The following is a 24,855-nucleotide window of genomic DNA, read 5'->3' on the forward strand; positions in this document are numbered from 1 at the left end:
TAGCATACTCTGGTAGAAGTCCATAGCACCTTGTATTTCAGTCTTTTCACTGTCCATTGGACTGTGGAAAAAGAGGACTTGACGTGATGTGTACAAAGTTCCACTCTTTGGCAAACTGTCGGAACTTTAAATTGCAAAACTTGGGTCCATTGTCTGTGAAGACCTCGCTTGCCACACCATGCCTGGAGAATATTGCTTTCGTACCTGTTATTACAACATCTGCAGTGGTAGTGTTCCGTTTACACACCTCTGGATATAGGGAATAATAGTCTGTGACTACAATATAGTCCTTCCCTTGACATTTGAAGAGGTCAGTGCCTACCTTCTGGTGAGGTCTCTGTTGTGCTGGGTGTGGCTTTAGTGGTTCTGCAGGATTGCTTGCTTGATATTTCCAGCATATTGTGCAGTTTGACACTGCATTTGTTATATCATTGTTGATTCTTGGCCAGTACATCACCTCTCGTGCTATTTTCCTTCACTTTTTGATTTCGTGATGTCCTCCATGGATCCTTTTTAGCATCTCTTTTCTCAGACTCTTTGGGATAAGGATTTTACTTCCTTTGTAGATGATGTCTTCAACCACTAGTAGCTCCATCCTGTGGTTCCAGTACTCTGAAACATCAGGTGAGCAGTCCTACTTCATGTTGGGCCATCTATCCAAGATGTTTTTTTCTCAATTATCTCAGTGTTTCACCTTTGTTTGTCTTTTGACTTCATGAGCTTCATTTTTGCATCAGATATGGGCAGTGGACTTGTGATCATGTCCACAAAGGCATTTACGTATTCATCCATTTTGGTGTTTGCAGGCTCTCTCATGGAGTGTACACCACATTCAGTGATAGTGTTGCAGCCTAATCATCATTCTTTGTATTCTAAGTGGTGTTATGAGCCTAAAGGACCCAAAAACCCAGCAGCAATAGACATTCACCAAGACAAGTAGTTTTTGAAACAAGTTATTTTTTAATCAACTTTAAACATGTAAATAGAATCAAACTTTAACTTATTTCTATACTTAACTAACCCAATTTAACCCCCTTCTAATTCTAAGCCCACGTGTATGTAATGTGTGTGTAAATTTAAGAAAAGTTCTTTTGTTCACAGTTCAATCTCACTTCTTCTTCCAAGTTCTCTGGATGCAGGCAATTCTTATACTGTGCACAGAATTTAACATGTATAAAGTTAACAAGGCTTTGGTGCTCGAAAGGTAAATGTTTACCTCCAGGAAGGTTCTTGTGGGGTTTGCAGAGAGAGATTTGTAGTTCCAGGATTTCCACAACTGAGGTACCACCATTAGTCACCTCAATGTCTTGCTGATGTAACTTTCCCCATTAGGGTTCTCCAGATGATAATCTCTTTCTTTCAGGCTATCACAGAGTTCCTTTCTGTTCCCCTTATTCCAGGCAAAACATCAGACAGATAGCACTTCCAGCCATCCACTGCTCTAGAACTTTTCATCAGTTTCAACCAGCTCTTTCTGGCTTGCCCTGTTCAGCTGCTTTCAGTGTCACACACACTAGCTGAGAGAGCTTCTTGAACTTGTCTTCTCTCTTTCTCTCTCCAACTGCCAACTGCTAGAAAGCCCATGTGACTCTCATTTGCAAAACTCCCACCTTCTTCAGCAAACAATAGAAGTTGTCCTTCTGCTCAAGCTGTTGTCTTAGGTAAACAAAACTCAGGAGTGACCTTTCTGTGAGCACCCTGTAGGTACTTGCAAACAGCTAATAAGTCTTCTCCAAATCAATGGCTATTTATTTCATGACATCATTTCAATTAGCACCTACTTGTGAAATGTACATGGTATTCTCCATAGATCCTGCAATGTTCCTGAATATGAATTCTTCAGTATTTCAAATAAGCTCTGTTTTAAAATGTATGCATGTATGTAACCTACTCTAATTTTACCAAATTCCTCCCAATATTTATCCATTACACCTCCTTTTCTTTAAAGGAATTTTAACTCTGTTTAAATTCAGTAATAACTAAACTGCCTTTAAAATCACTAAAAATAACAATTCACAATATATACTTTGGCTTGGCTTCGCGGACGAAGATTTATGGAGGGGGTAAAAAGTCCACGTCAGCTGCAGGCTCGTTTGTGGCTGACCAGTCCGATGCGGGACAGGCAGACACGATTGCAGCGGTTGCAAGGGAAAATTGGTTGGTTGGGGTTGGGTATATATATATACATATATACATGTTATAATAAAGTAACAATGTTGAGAGCATTTTATACATGATCAATTTTTAACATCTTGACAGACAATCCGCTATAATATGATTTGAACCTCTGATATGAATAATTTGCAGATTATATTATTGTAATATCAAACTCCAGTTTAACAATCATCTGTTCTTCATTTTATTCAAAAACACCAGAGGACTGTGGTCAGTAAATATCACAATTGGTTCCTGAGATACACATCAAAATTCTGCAGAGCAAACACGATAGACAATAGTTCTTTTGTAATAGTGGAGTAGTTTATTTGATGAACATTGAATCTTTTTGAAAAGTAGGCAACTGGATGGTCATTTTTATTATGTTATTGCAATAAAACTGACCCTGCTGCTCCCTCATTCGCATCCACTGCTACAGAAAAAGGTTTATCAGGAGATTTTAACACAGGATAATGATATAGCATCTCCTTTAAATTTTCTAAAGCTGTCTGACATTCTTTAGTCCACACAAATTTCTCCCCTTTCTTCAAAAGATTGATGAAAGGAAGAACAACCTTAGCAAAATTTCTGCAAAACTTCCTATAATATCCTGCCATCCCTAAAAACCTTCATACTGCCTTCTTCCAATTGGGAATAGGAAACTCAGAAATTGCATTCACTTTTGCTGGAATAGGTGCAACTTTGCCCTGACCAACTACATGACCCAAGTATTTGCAAATTCACTCTTCGATAAATTAACAGTTAAGTTTGCTTTGGATAATCTTGCAAACAATTTGTCCAATTCCTTCAAATGTTCTTCCCATGTGTAACTTTTTGTGACCAGGTCATCAATATAAGTATCTGTATGTTTTAACCCTTGGATTACCAAATTAATCATCCTTTTAAATGTTGCTGGGGCATTTTTCATGCCAAAAGGTAACACATTATACTCATATAAACCAGATGGAGTAACAAAAGCTGAAATATTCCTTCGTCTCTCAGTTAATGGCACACACCAGTTACCCTTCAACAAATCCAACTTTAGTGAGAAATTTAGCTTTTCCATTTTTATCAGATATCATCTATTCATGGAATAGGATAAGCATCTGTTTTAGTTACTGAACTAACCTTCCTGTAATCTGTACAAAACCTAACAGTTCCATCTGGTTTCAGTACCAGAATACAAGGAGAACTCCAATCTGAGTTTGAAGGTCTAATAATATCATTTCTCAACATATATTCCACCTCCTGATCCATGATTTTACTTTTCTGAATCTTTATTCTGTTTGGGTGTTGTTTAATGGGACTTGCTTCTCCGACATCCACATCGTGATGAATCACTAATGTCCTTTTTGGAAGGTCAGGAAACAGATTTGTGTACTTTAAAATTAATTCCTTCAATTGCATCTGTACTTGTGACTTAAGATGAACTAACTTTTCTTCCAAATTTTCCAAAATTGCTGAGTTAGACAGGTGCACAGGAATCATGGTTTCTTTAAGGTTACCCTCACAAGATTTTGATTCCATAATTTTATGACCCACCACTTCCTCTACTCTGTCAACAGCCAACACCTCTGATGCAGATTGTTCTCCACAACCATTATCCTCATAATAAGATTTCAACATATTTATGTGACAAACCTGAGTTTTATTCCTTCTATCTGGAGTGTTAACAACATAGATAACATCATTCAATTTTGATTTTACTGTGTACGGACCAGAAAATCTAGCTTTCAAAGGATTGTCACGTATTGGAAACGAAATCAAAACTTTACTTCCTATCTTAAAATTCCTCACTTGAGCTTTCCTATCAAATAAATGCTTCATTTTACCCTGAGCCATTTCTAAATTCTCTTGCTCAGTTATTGCTTTGTCTGCTAAGTCAACAAGACTTGTATCTGCTTTCTGCTGCTGAATTAACTCTTTCCTTGACAAAGAGAAATCCTTACTCTCACAATCACTCTGCTCTTTCCAAACCATTTCATTTCCCATCTCTCACAGAAGCATCTGGCAAATCTCTGTCAACTGGATCTTCTTCATCTCTCAATAATTTCTTAGTCATAGACCTTGATACTGCACATGCAAGATAATTCTCTTCCACCTCATCTTTCTTAGGCCTACTTGTTAATCTCAAAACTGACCCAACTTTATCCTCAAATCATTCCCTAATAAAATTGAGACCCCCTGCATGGGTAACTTTGAAATTACTCCTACCGCAACAGGTCCTTTAACTAACTCAGAATTTAGCACTATTCTGTGAAGAGAAATCGACCTCTTTATTTCCAACACCTTTGATCAAAATGGTCTCCCCTGTGTCATTGTTTGATCAAGACATAAAACTCCTTGTACTAACAATGTTTGTGCTGAACTAGTATCCCTAAGAACTTTAACTGGAACCTGTGATTCTCCCTCCTTTACTGAAACAAAAGGTTTGAAAACATCCATCACACCCTTATCAGATTTAGAACATTTTCTCTGCCTAAATTCAACTGTTTGAATACATGCTTCTGGTAAAACCTTCTTTTCTCTTTTGTTTTTCAATACTAGACAATTTGCAATAACATGACCAGGTTTTTTTAACAAAAATGACATACAAATCCAGAAGTTCTGTCCTTTGCAACCTTCTCTCCAGACTTAATTTCAGGCTCCATATTAATCCTCTGAACAGGCTTATTACTCTGTTCCACATTAACTTTTTGAAAATACCTACCATTCTGAGATGTATTTTTATGAATCAATGTAAATTTGTCTGCCAATCTAGCTGCATGTTGCCACATAGCCACGTCTCTCTTATCCAGGTGTAATTTAATCTCCTTTGGGAGACACCTTTTAATTTCCTCAATTAACATCAATTCTCTCAATTCATCAAAATCATTATTTATTTCTCTGGAGGTGCACCAACGGTCAAACCATACAGATTTCTTCAACACAAAATTCATTTAAGATTGAATCCATGTTTTTATCAAACTCCTAAATTTTTGTTTATACACTTCTGGAACCAACTCTTAAGTTTTCAATATTGCTTTTTTAACAGTATCATAATTTGCCACTTTCTGTGCAGTCAAGCTAGAGGATGCAATTTGTGCTTTTCCCTTCAATACACTTTGGAGCATTAAAGTCCACTTCTCTTTTGACCATTTTGAGCTCTCAGCAACCTTTTCAAAAAGCTGAAATAGGTATCATCAAAAGGAGGCACTAGATTGACGTCTCTACTAGGCAAAAACCTATCCCCGGGAGTTACAGCCTCAGCTCTCTTACTTACCTCCCCTATCAATTTTCATCCTCTCTAATTGATACTGTCTTTCAGCTATAGATCGAGTACATGGAGGAGAGGTTGGTTTGAAAGGTGGCCTGAGGTGCTTTCATAACTCCCTCTGCAGCTTGTTGTGATCTTGGGCAGAGCATTTCCCATCCCATGCTGTGATACATCCGGACAGGATACCTTCTATGATGCAGATTTCCCCAGTGGATTATCAAAACATAGTAGTTCCAGTAACAAAACAAATGCTGGGGAACTCCGCAGGCATGACACTTACATTGGCAGAAATTGTCAGACAACATTTAAGGTTGGAAACTTTTATCAAGACAAAGACAAAAAGGTGAAATATATACAGTATAAAGGGGGAAAAAACTGAATGAGTGGCCCAGAGGAGATAGAGCAGAAGGTGTGAGAGATGGAGAGACAGGTAAAGGGAGAGTTCACGAGAAAGGGGAGGGGAGGAATGTACAAGAATACGTAAAGAAGAGATGGAAACCATGGAATTAGATAGAGATGGGAGTTACCAAAATTTGAAAAAATCCATGTTCATTCTGTTCAGTTTAAGAATGTCCAGGAGGAATATAATGTGCCTTTCTCCAAGTTTATGTTTGATCTCACCCTGACAATGGATGAAACATTTCACTGGAGGAATGGTCTGGAGAGTTAGAATGGTCAGCAACAGGAACCTCGTGTTTAGACCCTCCACATGCAGCGCAGGTGTCTGGAAGTCACCCAATTTGTGTTTGGTCTCACCAATTCAGAGAAAGCCACACTTGGTGCACTGAATGCAGAGGATCAAGTTGGACAATGTGCGCTTAAACCTCTGCCTCACCTGGAAGGTCTGTTCGAGGCCCTGAATGGAGGTGAGGGGGGAGATATAGAGATGAGCTTTGCACTTTCTGTAGCTACAACAGTAAATGCCTAAGGTGGGGGTGGTGGTGGTGGGGGGTGGGTGAGTGAAAGGTTAAATGTGGAGGGAATAGCAGATAAGGGAGTCTCAGATAGACATCCCTACAAAAAGGGAGAAGGGAAGATGTGGCTGGTCAGGGGAAATCACGCTGAGATTGGTGGATATGTTGGAGGATAATGCATCAGATGTGGAGGATTGATAGGTGGAAAGCAAAGACTAGAGGCAGTCTGTCCTTGTCCTGGGTGGGCTGAGGTGAGGGTGAGAGAATAGGGAGATACAGGTATGGGCCTCATCAATGACAGTAAGAGGGAATCCACATGGATTCCATGAAAAGCTAGAGGACCCCAGTAACCCATGAGGTCATAGGGAGCATGTTCCCTGAAGGTGGTGACATGCATAGAAAGAGTGGTTAAAAAAAGTATTTGACACACTTGCCTTCATCGGTCATAGCATTGAGTATTGGAGGAGGGACATCATATTAAACTGACCTCAGGTGGAATTTTGAGAGGAGTTCTGGTTCCCTAGCTACAGGAAGGATGACACCAGAAGGCAAGGGTTGAATGAAAAGGGAAGGTTGGAGTGTTGAAGGTGGAGGAGTGACCTAATTGAGGGCAGAGACAGGTGCCAATCTATTTTATTGAAGAGGAGAGTCTAGAAAACTAGAAGAAACAGTGTTAAAGTGAGAGGGTAAAGATTTAAAAGAGACCTTAGGGTCAGCTTTTTTCACACATGGAGAACAATATTAGGGCAAGTAGGAAGAGAATAAGATGACAGAGTTTCTGGAGGGTGATATGCTGGAACGCAGGGCAGGAGAAGGCAAACTGCTGCCGGAATTCAGAGAATAAGGCAGCATTCATGTGTGTTATGGGGGTGGGGGGGGGGTTGGGGTGGAAGGAATTATCAATGCCTCGGGTTGACTCACTGCATCAGGACAGGCTCCCAACTCCAGCATCCTCAGTCTCTTCGGAAGATAAAGGCCACTGTTGCTAGAATGTGATATGCAAGGAAGGCCATTGCAATTGCAGAGGGAGAGGGGAAGTACAGACAGTGGCTGACAGGAGGAAATATGGTGGGTGAAAAGATGTGGGTATTACATAGATAGAGCCAGGAAAAGCAAGGACCAAGTAAAACATGAAAATCTGAAGACATCAGGGTGGAAGTAAAACACACACAAAGCTAGAGAAACTCAGCAAGTCAAGTAGTATCAAAAGTAAAAAAAATATATAACCCATGTTTTGGGGGTGGTGGAGGGTGATGGGTTGGGTCTCTGGTCTAGAAAGAAGCAAAGTGCTTTGAGAGGTATAAAGGGATTGGTCATCCATCATGAAATGAGGTGGTTCTGAATTTTTGCCTTTGTGATATAAAGGACACTGTTTGACCTGCTGAGTTTCTCCAGCTTTGTTTGTTGTTTTAAAAGCAAAGGACCAAGACTACTTTCCAGAAGGTGGCTGAAGGGAATTGGCCAGTGAAGAGAGGACTGTGGGGATGGAATGGCAGTGACGTCAGGTCAAGTGGGTGGTGAAGAAGAAGGGTTGTCTGTCATTGGGAGAAAAATTGAGGGAAGGGAATGGTAGCTAATGCAAGGGTAGCAGTTTGTGCTCCTGCCTCACAGCTCTGGGGATCTTGGATGCTGTCTCTGTGGAGTTTGCAAGTGTTCAATTTATTAAATGGCTACTGTAGATTATCCCTAGTGAGTCGAAGGAGATTGGGGAGGGGGAAATAGTTCTACCTCCTCAGAAACCTCAAGAAATTCAGCATGCTCTCCACACCTCTGACCAATTTTTTCCAGATGTTCAGAAAACTCTTATTGATTGGTTCAAGATCTGCTCCGCCCAAGACAGCAAGAAACCTCAGAGAGTTGTGAACGCTGCTCAGATCATTATGTAGTCTAACCTCCCCACTGTCAACTCTGTCTAGATTCCCTGCTGCTTCAGGAAGGCAGCCAACATATTAAAAAGCATTTGTATGCTTTTTTTCCTACCCTCTCGCCAAGAAGAAGATACCAATTTGAAAACATATGCCAATTGATTCAAGGACAGCTGCCACCAGATTATTATAAGGACTATTCATTGTGATATAACGTTGCTCTTGCATGGTTTTCGCTGAACTTCTTCCTTGTAACAGTACATCTTGTGCTTTGCTTTATTTTCCACCTGCGTTACTGAAGGATAGGTTAACTTCCCTGAATAATGTGCAAAACTAAATTTTTCGCTAGATCTCAGTTCAGATGACAATAAAACATTCAATCCAAATGAGAGAGAGAGAACCGAAAATTAAACGAGAAGGTTGCCAGAGACTCAATAGGCGGAATGGTCTCTGTGAAGGTCATAAAAATGGAGAACCAAAACATCTTTCAACTGCATTTAAAGAGCATGGTGCTTGTAGGACATGGTGCGAGATCTTCCGGGGTACAAGAAAATTATATGTGTTTTGAGGTGCAAGGAAGGGAGAGAATCATCAGTGGATTCTCTGTACTATTGTTTGAATTTGAAAACATACTGCTGGAAGAGGAGGTGGCAGGGGGAGTGGATCTGGTGAAGGGTGATAGGGTGGAGTTACTGGAAAGCTTGGCAATGGTTGGGATTCCTGCCCAGGTGGCTTGAATCCAGATTGTTAATGGTTTCCTCCTGCAGTTATTATTTTCATAAAACGTGGGCAGCCGATCAGCTTATCAATCATAAGGCAAATGTGGGCCATCCAGCTCCTTAAGACTGCCCTGGATCACGAGTTATCTATTCCCCCACAGCCCACAATTTCCTGCTTTTTCTAAAAATAAATGCACTACTTCCTTTGAAATTCTCCCTCCTTACATGATTTTTCCATTCTTGAGTGTCTCCCTACCTTCTGAGAGTGGCCATTCACACAGGAATGACCAAAACTCCAAATACCTGTATCTGTCTGTGAGTTTAGACAGAATACCAGAAGTAAGCTATGTATAGAGGTCCCTGCATCAGTGTTGACCACGACGTACATGCAACCACTGCAGCGACGTTGTCAGTGGCATCCTATTCACTAGCCCGCTGTTCACGGATCACCTACAGTTCAGTTTAGACCGCAGCTGATCCGTGAAAATAACTAGGGGTCAAGGAGGTAACATGCCAGAATGGGAATGAGTCCTTATTCTCGCTTTGATCTTTTTTACAAAGACTGCGTTCCGAGAAATTGGGAATAATTTCCTGGAACACAGTGGCTGTGTAAAAAACCTATCTTATGGACTGTCTTCAATGTCAATATACTCCTTCTTAAACGAGACCAGGAGTGTGCACAGTACTCCTGGTGTGACATCACCTGCATCCTGTACAACTGTAACAATATTTCTTGATTTCCAAACTTTATGGGGTGTAATAGAGGCCAGCATATCATTTGCCTCCAGAACCATTTGGTGCCCTTGCCCATTAATGCTTATGAGTCATGCATAAGAACATGTCGGTCTCTCTGTCCAGGGCTCATTTATACACTTTTTCCCCCTCTCACCAAAGCATGGGATCACTTTCCCCACATCAAACTAAATTTGATAAGTCTTCCACCACTCACTCGATCATCTCAATCCTGGCAGTGTTCAAATATCCTCAATATAACTTCCTCTAGCCAATTTTCTCATCACATGTGATCTGGAATACTATACACTTTGTCCACTACCCCCCCCCCACCCCCCATCTTGGCGAGTAATGTAAATAGTAAATAAAGGAGGCTCATGGGCACATTACTTGTTTCAGTCTGAAAATATCTTGTTATTTTTTTATTCTCTACAATAAAAAGGTCTATTTCTATGCTGTATAATAATTTCACCAGTGTGGAGCTGCCAAGGGTCCAATTTTAAGAAATACCACCATTTCCACATTTCAGGCATTCTTGAACTCTGGCTTCTCCTTGGAGAACTCGGCATCATTTATTTTTTGTTCCATAACTTGATCCTTTCCCAGGACTCAAAGTAAGGTATATTGATCCTTACTGGGAGTTTGGAAATAATGGGTGTTGTCAATGAGAACTACAAAACTTACACCATTGATGCTGAGAGGGTGGTTCCTTAGGCTGGAGAACGAGAGAGTAACCACTTTGGGTGATCAACGAGAAGCTTACAGGGGTGAAGAATTCCAAAGAAAGTTGAGAATCCTCGGGAACCTCCATTCTAGGGATAGATATGGCAGTTCATTTGTTGGGGACATTTTAATGGTGGAGCTAACTTTCCAACATTGGGAAAGGGCAGAAATACAGACAAGGAACAGAACATGTTACCACATGAAATGGGCTCATTCAGCCATAACTCTCTCGAATCTGGGGTGATGTTAGAGAATCCAAACAACATGAGTGCCTTTGTCATTTCTGATATTCACAAATGCAAGACCATGCGCCACCAGATTCATGGAGTTTCCTTCCCTTGAAAGTAAAACAAAGCTGCCTTTGCTCCCTCCCAACTGATCTCTCTCTATAACTCTGCACTTACTTAATGAGTCTTACATGTACCAAGTATTAGATGTCTAGTGGTTCATAAAATAACCACTTCATACACGTGGCAATGAATTTGAATACCATGAATATTCCATTGACCACTTTTTGCTTTAATCACTTTGGGGCATATCCAATCAATTTACAAATAGCCTGCAGCTCTCTGCACGTGGGAAGATACAGTTCCAAAAATGTCCCCGATGCACTTAATGCAGCCTTTCTGATTTTCAAAATTTAATTTCAGGAATTGTTGATCAGCATTGCAAACATTTTTAGAAATCTGCATCTAATCCACTTTGATGCTGCTTGGCACATCATTGCTGGGGATAAGAATGTTGCACTGGTCTCTGGCCAGCACACCACCAAACCCCCTTTGACAACAAGAAATCATTGCTTGCAGGTGTCCTGGTTCCTTGATGGTTTCCCAACGTTCCCTTTGATTTGTGAAGCATTAACCAACAGGAGGACAGAGAGCCCCAATTGTGCAAACTTGACCCCACAGCAGAATGCAAGAAATGGAAACAGAAGTAGGCCATTAAGCCTCTTGTGGTTGACTTTCTTCCTCAGTGTCATCTTCTTGCACACACTCTATTTCCTTTAACTTGTGCTTGCTCAGAAATGGGTAGAGAACTCCAGAGATTCACCAGTCTCCCAGGGCAGCATGGTTGGCGTAGCTAGTAGCGCAATGCTGTTACAGAGCCAATGATTGGAGCTGGGGTTTGAATCCCATGCTGTCTGTAAAGAGTTTGCATGTTCTCCTGACACCCGTGTGGGTTTTCCCCGGGGACATCGATTTCCTCCCACAATTCAAAACGTACCGGGGGTTGTAGGTTAATTGGGTGTAAATTGGGCGGCACGGGCTCGTGGGCTGAAATGGCCTGTTACCGTGTTGTATGTCTGCATTTAAAATTTTTTAAAATAAAAATAAAATTCCAGGGCTTACCGGGGCTTGGGCCTACTTGGTTCAGGCTGTGAGACTGGAGTTCGGGCGATTATCTGGAGGAGGAGCTTGGAGAGAGTGAGGGGGTTAATTGGCCAAGGGGCCAATAAAAGGAGGGCAAGTATAGGGGAGCGGCCAGCGAGGAGCGGCCCAGTGAAGGAGTGGGTCTTTGAGGCTTTGGCTCGAGAGGCTTCGCCAAGCAGAGGCTGAGGACGAGTGTGCTGGACGAAAGGTAAGGCATTCACAGTTAATTTAATATATATCTGTTTATTTTTTTTACTTTATAAGGTGTGAGGAGGAGGGAGGATGAGTGTGAGGGCAGTTTTCTGCTCTCAGTGTCACTTGTGGGAAGTCATGGAGTCTTCACATCTCTCAGACATCCACGTGTGCACAAAGTGGGCTGAGCTGCAGTGTCTAAGGGAGCGAGTCAGGGAACTTAGCTGCAGCTCGATGATCTCTCTCTGGTTAGGGAAAGTGAGGCCTTTGATGACCTCTCTCTGGTTAGGGAGAGAGAGGCCATCACGGACAAGGAGTGTGGCCTGAAGGACCGAGTCAAGGAACTTGAGCTGCAGCTCACTCTAGTTAGGGAGAATGAGGCTATCGTAGACAAGAGCTACAAGCAGGTGGTCGCACAGGGGCCATAGGAGGAGGAGCAGTGGGTTACCATTAGGAGGAGGAAAGGGAAGGGTCAGGTTCATGTGCAAGGACCTGAGTCTGTAATCTTCAGAAATCGGTATGCCACCTCGAGTATTGAGGAGGGGAATAGTCAGACTATGGTGGGCAGAGGTGTGGTGTCAACCTCTGTGACCCAGAAAGGTAGAGATAAAAGGAAAATGGTGATAGCTATAGGGGATACAATGGTTAGGAGGACAGAGGTTTTTGTGGAAGCAATAAGGAAAAGTGTATGATGGTTTGCCTCCCTGGTGCCAGGGTCCGGGATGTGACTATGCACGTTCAGCACATCCTAAAAGAGGAGGGTGGTAAAAGGCAAAAGATTTATACGATCTGAAAAGAAAGCAGAGTGGTTAGGAGGACAGACAGAGGTTTTTGTGGACGCGATAAGGAAAACCGGATGATGGTTTGCCTCCCTGGTGTCAGGGTCCAGGATGTGACTATGCACGTTCAGAACATCCTAAGGGGAGGGTGTGGAGCCTGAGGTTGCGGTACATGTTCGTACCAATGATGTTGGAATGGAGGAGGAAGTGGTCCTGCAGAATGAGTATAGGGAGTTGGGTAGGGAGCTTAAAAAGAGGGCCACTAAGGGGGTAATCTCTGGATTGCTTCCTGTGCCACGTGACAGTGAGGGCAGAAATAGAATTAGGTGGAGGTTGAACGGGTGGCTAAAGGGGTAGAGTAAGAACCAGGGTTTCAAGTTCTTGGGGAAGATGGGACCTATACTGTAATGATGGGTTACATCTTAATCCCAGAGGGACCAGTCTCCTGGCAGGGGCATTTGCTAGGGCTGTCGGGGGGGGTGGGTTTAAACTAGTATGGTTGGGGACAGGGTTTCAAGTTAGGCAGGACATCAGGGTGAGGGTTAGTAGGCTAAGGAAAAAGACAAGTTTGAATAATTTGAGGGAGAAAAAGCAGGAAGTAGTAAAAAGATGTTGTAGTCAAAATTGTGAGAATGGAAGAGAGGAGGATATGCAGAAGGTAGGATGTAGGAGATCCCTGAGATGTATTTATTTTAATGCGAGGAGCATTGTAAGGAAGCTGGATTGTTAGGAGGAGGAAAGGTGTGGATTGACATGTGGCATTATGATGTTGTGACCATTAGCGAGATGTGGTTGAAGGAAGGTTGTGACTGGCAGTTGAATGTTCCAGGATTTCGCTGCTTTAGATGTGACAGAGTTGGTGAATTAAGAGGGGGAGGTGTAGCATTACTTGTCAGGGAGGATATTACAGTAGTGGTGAGGCAAGGTAGACTGGAGGGCTCGTCAAGGGAGGCAGTGAGGGTAGAGCTGAAAAATAAGAAGGGTGAGGTTACTATTATGGGGGTATATTATAGGCCTCCAAATGGGGAAAGGGAACTAGAAGAGCGAGTGTGCAAGGAAATAGGTGAGATGTGCAGGAGAAATAGGGTGGTGTTGGTTGGGGATTTCAATTTTCCAAACATAGATTGGGAAACGCAGTCAGTAAAAGGGCAGGATGGCTTAGTATTTATGCATTGTGTTGAGGATTGCTTTTTGCAGCAATATGTTGAGACGCCAACATATTGGGGGGGGGGGAGCGGTGTTAGATCTGCTATTTGGGAATGCAATGGGGCAGGTGACGGAGATGAGCATTGGAGAGAACTTCGGATCCAGTGATCATGGGTCCATTAACTTTAGCTTAATGATGGAAAGGGACAGGTCGGGTCCGAGGTTGAAGGTCTTCGAGTGAGGGAAGGCCAGATTTGGAAAAATGAGAAGGGATTTGCAGAGAGTTGTGTGGGCTGATCTTTTTGCCGGAAAGGATGTAGAGGAAATTTGGGGGGCATTTAGGGGTGAGATTTTGAGAGTACATGATCTTTATGTTCCAGTCAGGCCGAAGGGGAAGACTAAAAGTTTGAGGGAGCTGTGGTTTTCTGGTGAAATTAAGAAGTTGGTTCGGGACAAGAAGGAGACCTATACCAAATATAAAAAAAAACAAGGGATTGAGGAGATGTATGGTCATTACTTAGATTGCAGGAAGAACCTTAAGAGGGAAATTAGAAAGGCAAAAAGAAGGTATGAGGAGTCCATAGCTAATAAGGCGAAGGTGAATCCTAAGGGTTTTTACAGATATGTGAACAGTAAAAGGAGGGTTAAGGATAGAATAGGTCCACTGGATGATGGGACCGGTGAACTATGTCAGGAACCTTATGAGATGGGAGAAATATTGAACAATTTTTTCTTATCCATATTCACAAGGGAAAGGGACATTGGGCTATACGAGATAAGAAAGGTAAAACGCTTAGTTATGGATAGTTTTGGAGCTTCTATGGTCAATTAAGGTGGATAAGTCTCCTGGTCCTGATGGGAAAATTCCCTAAATGTAGGCAATTGGACCCCTGGGTTTACCAGCTGATGATATAAATACCAAATATGCTGAAAAAACTCTGTAGTTCAGATCTGTTGAGAGAGAGAGAGAGAGAGAGAGAGAGAGAGAGAGAGAGAGAGAGAGATAGAGATGCAGAACCAGGAAACCTTTCAGATTCACAGCATGTTTTATGACTTTCATTGATTAGCTTATGAGATCTATTCACAAATTAAACAGTCATTAACCCCAATAATTTTTAATCCTTAAATGGGGGAAGTGGCTACTTGCTCATTCGGAAGTATCACATGCAAGGGACACCAGCTTAAAAGTCGAGTTGGGCAATTGAATTTTGCAGCTTTATCCACCTCACCTTCCCACACACAAATTGGTAGATGTTGGAAGACAACTGGGTTTGCAAGGCTGAGATGCTTTGCCAGGGAGAGGATGGCACAGTAAGCCCAATGGTCTTACAGCAGCAGTGACCTGCAGGAGTTTGTACCTTCTCCCCATGACTTTGCCCCAGAGGCTCCAGTTTCCTCCCACCCTCCAAAACATACGGTGATGGGTGCAATTAGGGCAGCACAGGTTTCACGGACAAGTAGGGCCTTCCACTGTGCGGTATCGCTAAAATACTAAAAGGACAGATTCAGCTATGGTCCTGCATGGGGCAGAAATGGATGGCTGTAGTCCATCACTTTCATCAGCCCCAGAATTCCATTTGTTTTTCCACATTGAAGGTGTAGTGCCTGCTACCTGATACGCTCTTGTGCCAATACAATTTATTTCATTCTATATGCAAACTCATCATTTGATAGTGGGTATGTAAAATTCTTCAACGTATCAATGATCAAGCAGATTGGATATTCCTCATAAACCTCAAAGCTAATAAAATGAGCAATTATCGAAGCCATTTACATAATTACACAACTGTTCCTTTGTCGTTGAGATTCACTCAGGATCAGTTCATACCTTCTCCACAGACCATTGTTATGTTAGCCAAAAATACAGAGGTATTGTGGCAACCTATATAGTTCAACCCAAAAAAAACTAAACCCTTCCTACTCCGTAACCCTCTGTTTTTCTTTCATCCAAGAGCCTCTTAAATGCCCCTCATGTTTCAGCCTCCAGCACCACCCCCAGCAAGGCATTCTGGGTACTACAACTCTGCGTTTAAAAAAAACTCGATGTCTCCCCTAAATTTTCCTCCCTTCATTTTGTACAAAAGTCCTCTCCCCTTTGCTATTCCTACTCTGGGAAACAGGCTCTGTCTGTCCACCTTATCTATGCCTCTCGGAATCTTGTCAACTTCTATTGTCTCCTCTCATTCTTGGCTCCAGAGCTCTGCTAACATTGTGTCATAAACTTATTTTCTACTCCAGACAACATTCTGGTAAATCTCCTCTGCACCCTCTCCACAGCTTCCACATCCTTCTTATAAGGAGGTGACCAGAACCTGTGTGGTCTCACCAGAGACTCTTGAACTCACTCCCCCTATTAATGAAGCCCAGCATCCCATAGACCTTCATGAATATCCTATCAACCTGGACGGCAACCTGGAGGGATGTATGGATTTGAACCCCAAGGTCCACACTGTTAAGTAACCGACCATTAACCCTGTGCTCAGCCTTCTAGTTTGTCCTTCCAAAATGCATCACCTCACACTTATCCAGATTAAACTCCACCTACCACTTTTACGATCAAATCTGCATCCTGTCTCTATCCTTTTGTAACCTATGACAGCCTTCAGCACTATCTAAAACTCCTGCAACCTACTGCTTCTACATTTAGGTCATTTCTATAAATGACAAAGAGCAGGGGTCCCAGAATCCCCTGCGGCATTCCACTAGTCAGTGACCTCCAGACAGAATACTTTCAGTCCAGACTGCAGACTTTCTTGTTTAACTCCTTGTTCCAGCTCCTTGTTATGTCCTTCCTGGACTCATAAGAAGAAGAGAAAACAAAGAAAAAAAACAAAAATAAAAACCAGAATTTTAAGTTTTATCTATGGATTTTTATCACCACATCAAAGATTCAATCCAACTTCTGAGACGAGATTGAGGGGCTTCAGTTGAGGTCATATAGCGGTTATTGCTGGAAATGCTAACTTGTTTAATGTCTCAGATGTTACTATCCAATAAACAGTAGCCCTCCAAAATACATCTGATTTCTCTAACATCCTCTCTTTAATTTTAAGAGTTTTAGTTCCTGATTTTCCTTGAAGGAAAAGCAAATACCGTTCTGTTGATACATTTGTAGAGCCCTACTGCATGGAACAAGCCCTTTGGCCAAAATTAACCTTGCCACCAAATTGGCATTCACGTCACATCCCTTTTGTCCACATTTGGTCCATATCCTTTAACATCCCTCCTATCTAGATTCTATCCAAATGTCTCTTGAAATGTCATAATCAAGTCTACTTCTTCAGTTTCTTTTGGAAGCTCATTCCAGATGCAGACCACCTTCTGCGTGGAAAAAGCTGCCTCTCAGTTACCTCTTAAATCTCTCCACTGTCTCCTTAGATCAATGCCTTCTGGTTCTAGAACCATCTACCCTGGGGAAAAGATTGAGAACCTTCACTTTACCCTTCCCCCTTATGATTTTATGTACCTCTATAAGGTCTCATATCGGTTTCTCATTTGTTCCAGGTAATAAAGACCCAACCTCTCCCTGTAACTCAAGCTTTCCAATCCCATAACACCCTGATAAATCTCCTCTGCACTCCTTCTATCACTGAAGGAGCTTCACAGCTGTGTCACGAGGTGCCAACATTATACTCAATAGCTTGCCCAATGAAGGCAAGTGTGCCATTCATCTCTTGAATGTGTCCAGGCATTCATTCTCTGTTAACAGTATTTGGACTATTTGGTGAGGTCCTCTTCAGGGCAGTCTGACATCCAAGTTCTTATCCACTCAGTGGCCTATGATGAGACAGAGGGAATAGAAGCAATTCTGCTGTGTAAGGATCTTGGTGAGTGGAGGTTTAAAAAGTGCACCATGTAGTGGCCCCTCTTTGCAATTAATAATGGGAAGTTCAGGTGATCAGCTCTGCCAAGACTTGGAACAAAACCAATGCTTATGGGGGACAATGGGAATCCCTAGAGAGCATCGGTCTCAAGACCAAGGAGTCTTACGTCTGAGCATTTTCATTCAATGTTTCAAGATTTGATTTGTTGTGAAGTACTGCACTCAATCCATTTATTAAAACTCCATTTGAAATACATAAAACAATGAATATATTTAAGGATTTTTCTACAGTGGGTTGCTACTCATAGTTACAAATTAAATACATAACAGTTTGAGATGAGAATCTGACACTCAGAAGTGAGATACTATTTCTAATTTATAATGTACACTTGAAGAATATTTGACCGCCCATTTGGTTTTCCCCACCCCGTCTCCTCTTTCAACTTCATTTACACTTCCTGCTCCCTCGGGAAACCTGCCAACTCATCCCACTCTGGGACATTTTTCTGCCATCGGGTAGGTGAGGGTAAGATTTGCAAGCATGAGATCATGAACCACCAGATTCAGGGACAGTTTTTTTCCTGCTGTTAATAGATTCCTGAAGAACCCTCATGCTCAGTAAAATGATGCTCTATCTGAATGAGCTGGAGAAACTCAGCAGGTCGCGCTGCATCCGCAGGAAGTAAAGGGTAACCGAGGTTTCGGCTTGAGCCCCTCGTCAAGGTTTCTATAGCACATTTGTCAACCCCAGCATCTCCTGACTTTCTTGTTTAACATTTTAATACCTGACCTCTCTCTCTTACTCTGTATTTGTATTGTGGTTTTAATTGCTGCATCATGTATTGAGCGACTAGCTGAATTGCTCATGAATTTAATGGTCTCACTGCATCTTGGTACATCTGATAATAAATGAACCTGCCCAGCATGGCCAGATAGCCCTCTTCAAAGTGCAAGGCAAAGTTCAAGTGTGTTTGAGTAGAGGGTTTCCTTTCATATCTGCTTCTTTCTTTCCAAAGTGTGGTTGACTGGAGTTCAGAGCAGCCTTTGCAGGAGGGGGTCTCGCACCCTGCATTGAAACGTCCTTCAACCAAAATCAACAGTGTCCCCAGCGATCCATGGAAGCTCCCGTTTATGTAGGGGATCAAGTGAAGGACAGACAGCCTCCTGCCTGGTTGGGAGATGGGGGGCGGGGGTGGTCAAAGTGTGGAGGCAAAGTCAGAAGATCCTCTGGCTGTACCGCTGATGGCACTGAAAACATGCAGGGAGCTTCTCAGTTGGGACGTCACCAATTCATCTTCTGCCAGCATCTTGAAGTGCAGGGAGAGTGAGAAAGGAAAACAGTTACACAGAGAGGCTGGAAGATACACTTTACAATGCTAATTTGTCGGAGCTTTGGGAAGTGGCAGGCGCGATGTGGGGAGATGCTCCTTTGAGTTGGCTGGGGCATGGATGGCCACTGAGATTTAACTAGTTCTTTAATCCACAGCCTCATGATTTTAACTACACCCCCTCACCCCGTCCCCTCCTCCCCACTCACAAATTTTGAATGACTCTTAAAGCTGGGTGCTGGTCTGGTAAGGAACCTTTCCCAACTCATCACCTGTCATAGGGTGAAACACGAGTCTGCAGATGCTGTGATTGTGGTAAAAACATGCTAAAATATTGGAGGAACTCGGCCAGACGGCATTTTTCCTTGAAGAAGGGTTCAGGCCTGAAATGTCGGCAATATGATCTTTGTCTCCTATCGATGCTGAAAAGACCAGCTGAGTTCCTCCAGCATTTTGGTGTGTTTTTGCCATGTTATAGTGCACCTGGCAGACGGTGAAGATGCTCAGAAGCTCCCACGTCACTTCATGAAACGGTAACACAGTTGGAGGCTAAAGTTATTGAGGGTTCAGTGGAGTGGGGAGGGGTTGCAGGCACACATTTTGGGGGGGACTTTATGCACGCTGGGTAATTTGAGAAGCTGACATGTCAGGTAGACAAGGCATGCTTAAGCACAAGGCTATTGGGAACAACAGGCAATTGGCAAAAATCAACGGCTCGAGCAGCATCAGTGGGAGTCAAGATATGTTCAACATTTCAGGCCGGAATCCTTCATTAAGTCTGAGAGTGTGGTGGAGAGGCTGCTGTAATATGGGTAAGGTGGGGGGGGGGGGGGGGGGTAGTGTCCTTCACTAATAGCTCTCAGCATATCAAAGTTGGCACCAGAATGTATGTTAGAGGGGGATTAGTAATTTTGAGGGGGACTCGTTTAGCGGGGGGTGGGGAGGAAGGGGTGATACTGACAAGGACCTGTCAATGGGGGGGGGGGGGTGCTGGTGGGGAACTACTGACCGCACCTGCTCCGACATCCCCTGCCGGCCGTCCCTGCCCTGACAGCCCCGCCAACCATCCCTGCCTCGATGGCCCCCTCCGACTTCCCCTCCCCAGTGTCAGGTAATGGGGTGGGGGGATGTCAGGGCAGGAGCATCTGCCCTTCTGACATGGGGCACGAGGAGACTTTTATTATTGCGTCCAGCATCACTAGACATTACTGACGCTTGATGCATGCTAGTGACGTAGCCGGGGGCATGTGGAGAGTCGCTAGAGTGCGTCAACCTAGAAACTACTGACACAGGAGGGAGTGGGGAAGATCTGATGGCACAGCATCTCGTTTAGGGGGACAATACCCACAGATGCCCTCCCCCTCTTGGTGCTGACCCTGCAGCATACCAGTTTCCTCTCCTCAGATTCAAACACCAGCAACCTTGGTTTCCACTTACAACCCTATTCCACCCTCCATACGTCATCTTCTACCTGGTCCCTTTGTTCTTCTTGCCTCTCTCTCCCTGTGTCTGGGACCTGCCAATTAACCGGTTCTCTCCCTGCTTTACCAGTCCTCCACTGGCCCCTGCCCACATTATACCAGCTCTCTTCTACACTCTTAGCCCTGATGAAGGGTTGCTGTACGAAACAGCGATTGTTCTTTTCCTTCCATTGATGCTGTTCAACCCATGGAGTTCCTCTGGCAGATTGGTGTTGCTCCAGAATCCAGCATCTGCAGTCTCTCAGATTTCTCCAGAGAATTTGGAATTCACAGGAAACACATGTGCAAAACTCCCTCCTTCTCCACTCATACAGTTGATGCAGAAATTATGGAATGCATTTACCCATTAAAGTCTTCAGCACTTCATAATGCGCCGGTGTGTTTGAAATAAAGGAGAGATCAAATGGTTAATAACTTTTATAACATTTCAAACAGCTGAGAAAAGAGCAAGGATCTTAGCTACGTGGAACAATCAGTGAAAGTGAACTTTCTGAAGTGGACAAAATGAGCTAAAAGACCTTCCTGTTTTTCAAATGGATCAATAACAATCTGCTTCTTATCTCCATCTGCTTACCTTCGCTGTCTTCAACCCCACCAAAGGGTTTCAGGTTCTGGACAGACCTTCATGTGGGCAGTCCCTCGTGAGTGAATACACAGCACAAGGTGCCATAGAACCCACACTGTGCACACAGCTAGCTCAACGCCGCACTCTGACATCATAAAATTCTGGTCAGGATCTCCATTATTGCACGAGGCAGCACAGTTAGTGTAGCGGTTGGCACGACATTGTTACAGTGCCAGCGATCAGGACCGGGGTTTGAATCTCACACTGTTTGTAAGTTATCTCCGTGTCTGTGTGGGTTTTCCCCTGGGGGGCTCTGGTTTCCCCTCACCCTTCAAAAACGTTCCAGGACTAGAGGTCATTCAGATGTAATTGGGCGGCACAGGCTCACGGTCCGAAATGTAGTCCCTGCATAAGAAACAATTTCCTGCAACTTGGTGTCTAGCACACCGAAATGGAGCCAGATTAAATCTCAATGGTAAATGTGGGACAGGACTAAGCAGCCCTCTCCAAGCAGCACAATAACAGTATCTTCCCTCAGTTTAAACTTCAACTAGTGATGGTGACCTCACATTGTGACTGATAATATTTTGGGGTTACTTCAGTGTTTGTTGAAGTAGCAAATCGAGAAAAAAAATCTTGCTAGGATTCAAGATTTCTCACATGTTTGTCCCTCTATAATGTCTTGCAGCCATCTCTGATAACTGAACAACAATCCAGACCACATGGAATACTGATCGCCTCAATACAGGAAGGATGTGGGAACTGTCGAAAGGGTGCAGGTATACCAGGATGTTGCCTGGATTAGAGAACAAGTCTTACGAAGCAAGGTTAAGAAGGCTAGAGGCTTTCGCTTTGGAGCAATGAAGGATGAGACATACAGTAAAACCCATGGTATCAGGTACCTATGAGGGTTGGTAGACACTGGATAAGTGAATTTCCCAGTTGCTTGAGATTGTGTGTTGTGTGACTGGCGAACTAATGGCGAGGCATGCCAATTTTAAAGTTTTGTATTTTTAACCTTTGTAATTTACCAAAAATGTTTTGCCGGTTGCTTGAATTCTGGATAATAGGATAATTTTACTGCATACAAGATTATGAGGGGCATAGATGGGATGGACAGCCAACACCTTTACCATGGGACAAATGTAGCAAATACCAGAGTTTAAGGTGGGTAGAAGAAGTTTAGGGGAGATGTTAGAGGTACTTTTTTTTAAAACATACAAAGAAGTGGGTGTCTGGAATGCACTGCTGGGGTTGGTGGTGAAGGCTGCTACAATTAGGGGGATTTAAAAGACTCACACATGGGTGCACGAAAAATAGAGGGTTATTGGTGTGAGGGAGGGAAGGATTAGACTGTTTATATACATCAACTGAAGGGACTGTTCTGTGCTGTAACATTCTATGGGGTGCCACGCTTGGCGTAGCGGTTAACACAATGCCTTTACAGCACTAGTGATTGGGACTGGGGTTCAAGTCCTGCACTGTCTGAAAGGAGTTTTTATGTTCTCCCTGTATCTTCGTGGGTTTCCCCCGGGGGCTCCGGTTTCCTCCCACCACCTACCATTCAAAACGTACCAGGGGTGTAGGTTAATGGGGGGGGGGGGTGTTAAATTGGTGGGATGGATTGGTGGGCCAAAATGTCTAAATTAAATGAAAATATAACATCTTGTGTTTAATTGTTCCACCTTACTCACCTCCAACATTGACAGTTGATGTTTTAAGCTGTGAATTTCTTAAACCTCTCCACTTCCCTTTCACTCTTTTAAACCTACTTCCTTGAGCAGATGTTTTGCTCAGCTTTCTTGATGTCGACCCATGATGCCTGGTGTCATGAGCATGTCTGGCCACATTGCTGAGGAACATCTTGGTTGTGATTGCAGTTTAGACTAATTGGAGCTAAATAGCTTGCAGCTCTGCCAATGTGAAGTTCAAACATTCAGATACTTCAGAAAGTTGGCTGACCCATTCAGCATTGCATTGCTGTCAGCTTCAACAACAGCCCATTCCATTAAAGCTGACCACAGGCACTCTTCCACACTCATCTCATCTTCCTGCACTTGGCCCAGTCCATTCAATGCCTGAGTCGTTCAAGTTGTTACATGTCATAACCATTCTCTGAGGTAGTGCATTCCAGCAGCTCACCACTCGGGGCAACAGGTGACTTCATATATATGATTAGGAGGAGTTTAAAGCCAGAACTTTTCCCCAGGGCAATAATAGCGAAGACCAAATGCCATGCCATCTGTTTAATAGGAGTCGACAAAAATTTAGGGGGGGCGGCAGTCAGGTGGCGGTGCGGGAGCAGGGCTGTCAGGTGGCAGGGCGGAGTGCAGTGGGGTGGGGCTGCCAGGCAGCGGGGCAGGGTCTGTCATGCCACCAGAGAACCATGAGCTGTAGCAACCCAGCAGAGGAGAAGCTGAATTCCAACTGAGAATTCTATCGATCGTGTGCATTCTGAATTACTTGAAGGTCCTTCCTCAACTTGATGTCCAGAGTAAGTTAGGGCCCGAAGTAGCAATGCACATTTGTTCATCATTATTCCATTCAATCTCCAGTTTATAAGAACTAAGCACTGTTCCAACTTTAAGTTGCCAATCCGAATTAGTTATGAACATCTTCTGAATGAAAACATGTGGTGGTACACCACCAGCCTACTGCGGGGGCAACCTCTGTACCTGCAGGAGTGTAATGGGACAGGACAACTCCTGGCTGGATGTCAATCAGTTGGCCTGAATAGATCAAGCCCCACCCGGTTGGGTGTCAATCACCCTCTGGGATATAAGCCTGCGCCGGCCTCCAGAGGCCTCACTGAAGCCACAGCCAGCCTGGCTCTGTGGAGGTCTTTATGGCATAAAGCCTGTTGTTCAGGCTTTACCTTGTGTGTGTCTGATTCTGTCTAACAGCACACCACAATTTAACCCACAAAATTTTCCCACGGCGGCCAAGGAAAAACTCCTGAACGCAGGGAGCTTCGAGGTCGACCCATGCCACCCGGAAGCCCAGACACGCTTTGAGATCTGGGAGCATGTGGTCGAGGCAATCATCAAGGCATACGAGGACTCCGAATGGAAGAGGCTGGTCCTACTCCGGTCAAAGCTGAGTCCCCGCGCCTTCCAGGCAACCAAAGGCTGCTCCACGTACAAGAGCGCAATGGACACTCTTGAGAACTTGTATAAGTCCCCCATGAATGTGGTCTGTGCAAGGTATCTCCTCAACACCCGAACTCAGCAACCTGGGGAGATGGCTGAGTCTTACCTGGGACGCTTGCGAGAGATGGCCTGGCCATGTCTGGCTGAACCTGGGGTAGGTGTAGAGGAGGTTGAGAGGCTGATCCAGGACGCCTTCGTCTGAGGGTTATGCTCGAGGGCCATCTGGCAAAGCTGCTGGAAGACAACATCTATGGCCTAACCAGAACTGTGGATGTGGTCCAAATCCTGGAAGCAACAGCCCTGCACGTCGAAGCCTTCAATTCCGGTTTTCCCCAGACTCCATCATGGCCCTCTCACACTGCAGCTGCAGTCCCAGGCCGAGCTGGGGAGGAGAACGTCGCTGCAGCAGGCGCCCGGTGCCCCTGTAAGTACTGTGGGTCCTGGTGTGGGTCAGATCGACGATCGTGACAAAACTGTCCAGCGAGGAACCAGTATTGTTCCTGATGCGGCAAGAAAGGCCACTTTGCAAAAGTATGCCTCTCTAAACCTGCCGACAGCTCAGCGGCCCTCAATGACCTCTCTACCTCCCCTGCTCACGTCCCCCCCGCAACGAGCGTGCTGAGTGGCGCCATTGTCCCCGCGACGACTTCTGGCTTCCC

The 24,855-nt window shown here is 43.9% G+C and overlaps 1 protein-coding gene across 3 annotated transcripts in view; it reads right to left on the bottom strand.

Moving 5' to 3' along the window:
* Nucleotides 1-17,870: 17,870 nt before the first annotated feature.
* The window catches only part of dock11 (dedicator of cytokinesis 11), a 292,933-nt gene continuing 285,948 nt past the window's right edge, over nt 17,871-24,855 (bottom strand). For 2 of the 3 annotated variants that reach the window (XM_069893719.1, XM_069893720.1), the window contains one exon: nt 17,871-18,980. In XM_069893719.1, coding sequence (XP_069749820.1) covers nt 18,870-18,980 — 111 coding nt within the window. In that variant the 3' untranslated portion in view covers nt 17,871-18,869. Of the gene's footprint in view, nt 18,981-20,825; nt 20,844-24,855 lie in introns of all 3 variants that reach the window. The other variant, XM_069893721.1, reaches the window with a different exon arrangement.

The sequence above is a fragment of the Narcine bancroftii genome, chromosome 8, assembly GCF_036971445.1.
Source record: "Narcine bancroftii isolate sNarBan1 chromosome 8, sNarBan1.hap1, whole genome shotgun sequence".
In the NCBI taxonomy this organism is placed as follows: Eukaryota; Metazoa; Chordata; class Chondrichthyes; order Torpediniformes; family Narcinidae; genus Narcine; species Narcine bancroftii.